The sequence below is a fragment of the Blastocystis sp. subtype 4 genome (assembly GCF_000743755.1).
Source record: "Blastocystis sp. subtype 4 strain WR1 chromosome Unknown seqid_0686, whole genome shotgun sequence".
Classification (NCBI taxonomy): domain Eukaryota; class Bigyra; order Opalinata; family Blastocystidae; genus Blastocystis; species Blastocystis sp. subtype 4.
In genome coordinates this window covers 1-3,358 of record NW_014568861.1, presented here as the reverse complement: position 1 = coordinate 3,358, position 3,358 = coordinate 1, and the positions used below count along the sequence as shown (strand labels likewise).

Sequence of the window (3,358 nt, the reverse complement as noted above, 5' to 3'; positions counted from 1 at the left end):
AACACTGTCTACAATCATTTACATGAATACAAATCTAGAAGTGGGAAAGTTACCCTAGAAAACTGAAGAAACAAAGAATGATCGTTCATAGAAATGAAAAAGACCCAATTCTGACCATCTTTCCTCGCTAATTAGGGATCATTTATCTGGATTTGTGGTATCTTTATTGGCTCCTTTTTGCCACGAATAAGTGGGCAAACAATCTTTAACTGGCAAACAATCTTTAACTCAACAAGAAATGAAGTATCTCATTGTTACTGGTGGAGTTCTGAGTGGTCTGGGCAAGGGAATCACGATTAGTAGTCTTGGTTTGCTCCTTCAGTCCCATGGAGTGAAGGTGACTTCGATCAAGATTGATCCTTATCTCGTGAGAAGTACATTGAATGAAACTAATAGAATAGAACTGCGATGCTGGAACAATGAGCCCTTACGAACATGGTGAGGTGTATGTACTTGCAGACGGAGGCGAAGTGGATCTTGATCTTGGTAATTATGAACGTTTTTTGGATGTAAAGCTGACTCGTGATAACAATATCACAACAGGAAAAGTGTATCAGCGTGTGATTGAGAAGGAAAGACGTGGAGATTATCTTGGCAAGACTGTTCAGATTATTCCTCATGCAACCAACGAGATTCAAGTAGAAGAGAGAATAGACATGTAATATGTAGGATTGGATTGAACGTGTTGCCAATCTTCCAATCAATAATTCGGGAGAGAAAGCTGACTTGTGTTTGATCGAAGTTGGTGGAACTGTTGGAGATATTGAGTCTATGGTATTCTTGGAGGCAGTCCGTCAGTTAATGAAGCGTGTTGGACATGAGAATGCAGTCTTGTGTCATGTGAGTCTGGTTCCTGTGATTGGTGTGGTTGGGTATTGAATTATTCTTCCAGTGACATATAGTGAACAGAAGACAAAGCCTACTCAAACAACTGTGAGAGAACTTCGTTCTACTGGTTTATCTCCAGATTTCTTGGTTTGTCGTACTGCTGATCCTTTGGAGCAAGTGAGGGTGAAGAGAGAAAGTGATTCCTAGGATACTAAGCGAAAGATCTCTCTATTCTGTGATGTCCCTGTGGAGAATGTGTTGGGTGTTCATGATGTGAGTAACATCTATCATGTGCCTCTGGTACTTCGGGAGCAACATGCAGCTGAGAATATTCTCAAGATTCTGCATCTGCCTTGTGGTGAGTGTCATATGGAGAAATGGGAGGTAAGAATGGAATGGAGAGAATGAGAGATAGAAACTGGCCCAACTGGTAGATGATGTGACGGAGACTGTTCGTATTGCAGTGGTAGGGAAGTATACCCATCTCTGTGATAGTTATATTAGCGTATCGAAGGTAATACTTGAGGGAGGATGATGAATGTAGGCTGTGAAGCATGCTGCCTACTCGATTCACAAACTGCCAGTTATTGATTGGGTAGAAGCTACTGATCTGGAGGATGCGATGAAAGAGACAGATGAGGCGAAGTATCAAGCAGCATGGAACCGTTTGTATGAAGCTGATGGTATTTTGGTACCAGGAGGATTTGGAGATCGAGGTGTTGAGGGAATGATCAAAGCAGCTTCGTTTGCTCGTGTTCAGAAGAAGCCTTATTTGGGAATCTGTTTGGGTCTACAAGTGGCTGTGATTAGTTATGCAAGGTGAGACTGGATTGAGATGATAACGAATAGAGATGTCCTGGAGTGGAATGACGCCAACTCTGAGGAGTTCGACACTACGACAACTCATCGTGTTGTAGTATCAATGCCTGAACACAATGTGGAGCAGAAGGGAGGTACGATGCGTTTGGGAGAGCGTATATCCGTATTCAGAGATACTCCTGAAGCTTCTGTAAGTATGATGAAGCGACTGTATGGGAACAAGAAAGGTGAGAATAAGGCATAAGAGTGAGAAATAGAGATTTTGGAGAGACATCGTCATCGTTTTGAAGTGAATCCAGGACTAGTTCAGCAGTTTGAGGACAAAGGCATGCATTTTGTGGCTACATGTACCGAGAATGAACGAATGGAGATTCTGGAGTTGAGTCGTGAGGATCATCCATTCTTTGTGGCAGTTCAGTACCATCCAGAGTTCCTTAGTCGACCTCTAAAACCATCACCTCCTTTCCTTGGATTGGTGTTGGCTTCTTGTGGACAGTTGAATGATTATTTAGCTAAACTTTGATGTGTTTGTTAGAAACAGCCAAATCAAACGAAGGAAGACTAAGATTCAGAAACGATAGATCTGATTCTGAACCATATTCCGTATCACCTGAGAGAATAGAATTACTGAGAAATGAATCTACTGTCAGCTCTTGAGAGGAGTTGATGAGGTTCCATTCCACATCACTAATAATCTGTTCTTTGTCAGATATCAATTCTTGGGTTGATTCATATCTTTCCCAGTCATACTCCAACACCACCAAGTCACATCCCTTTTTGTATATATTCCCAATACACAAGTCTCTGCAAGTGTGCTGATAATAACACTGCGAATTCTGTGGATCTGGATAAAGACATAACTCATACGACTTGTCAACAATAGCTTTCCACTTCTTCTTCAAATGATGAAATACACGTAATAAATGATGATCTTCAAACACAACTAACTATGTATAACTCTCCCAGATTAGAAATCACTTCAAAATGAGATTTAATATTGAATTCTCTCATTAGTGAGGATGAATTATCTGAGCGAGGTTGAAAATGAAGGATTATTCGTTTCTTTCCTTCATGACTAGTTGACCTGAAACTCATACAGACCAATAGAACATACTTATTCTTCTGTTTCTTATGAACTCTTTGTTTCATATTTGTGTCCTGTTTGACAGACAACCCTGATTGTGATCTCTAGAGATTTATCTCATAACAACAGACAAACCTTTCGACTCCTTGGATGTGTAGAAATTGTTGGACCACTCATGGAATTCCAGAAACGTGTTATTGGGCTTTCTGGAATTCTTTGAACCAAAACAGGATAATCAGAAGCATAATGACTAAAATAGGGAGTCACCAACTTCACCGATTGAACAAATGAAGAGTTCATTGACGAGAAAGGAATAGGATTCTGAGGATCTGTTTGTAAAGAGTTCTGATGGATAATATTTTGATTGTTGAATTCGAATTGACTAAAATAAGTTGAATAGATGCTCGTCATATGAGAGAATGAGTTAAGAATGAATACCCCGCCTTTTTCCCCGCCATTTCACGAGAATAGATGAAAAATGATATAATAGCCATGTAAGTGATTTGAGATGAGTTTATAGACAGTTTAGATAGAAATTGAGTGATTCTGCTATTGAAAGGAGAGAAAGGAATAATCCTATCATTAATGTGTTCATCAAATGTCTGGATACTCTACAATCCCATGAAA

At 39.8% G+C, this 3,358-nt stretch overlaps 1 protein-coding gene across 1 annotated transcript; it reads left to right on the top strand.

The window, feature by feature from the left end:
* Positions 1–238: 238 nt before the first annotated feature.
* On the top strand, positions 239–2,170 carry JH06_5349 (CTP synthase; the record flags this gene model as incomplete). The annotated part of the gene is made up of 9 exons (XM_014669313.1): positions 239–367; positions 402–638; positions 670–872; positions 903–1,005; positions 1,036–1,212; positions 1,244–1,342; positions 1,373–1,647; positions 1,678–1,874; positions 1,905–2,170. The coding sequence occupies 9 exons, from the start codon at positions 239–241 to the stop codon at positions 2,168–2,170; spliced, it is 1,686 nt and encodes a 561-aa protein (XP_014524799.1).
* Positions 2,171–3,358: the final 1,188 nt, after the last annotated feature.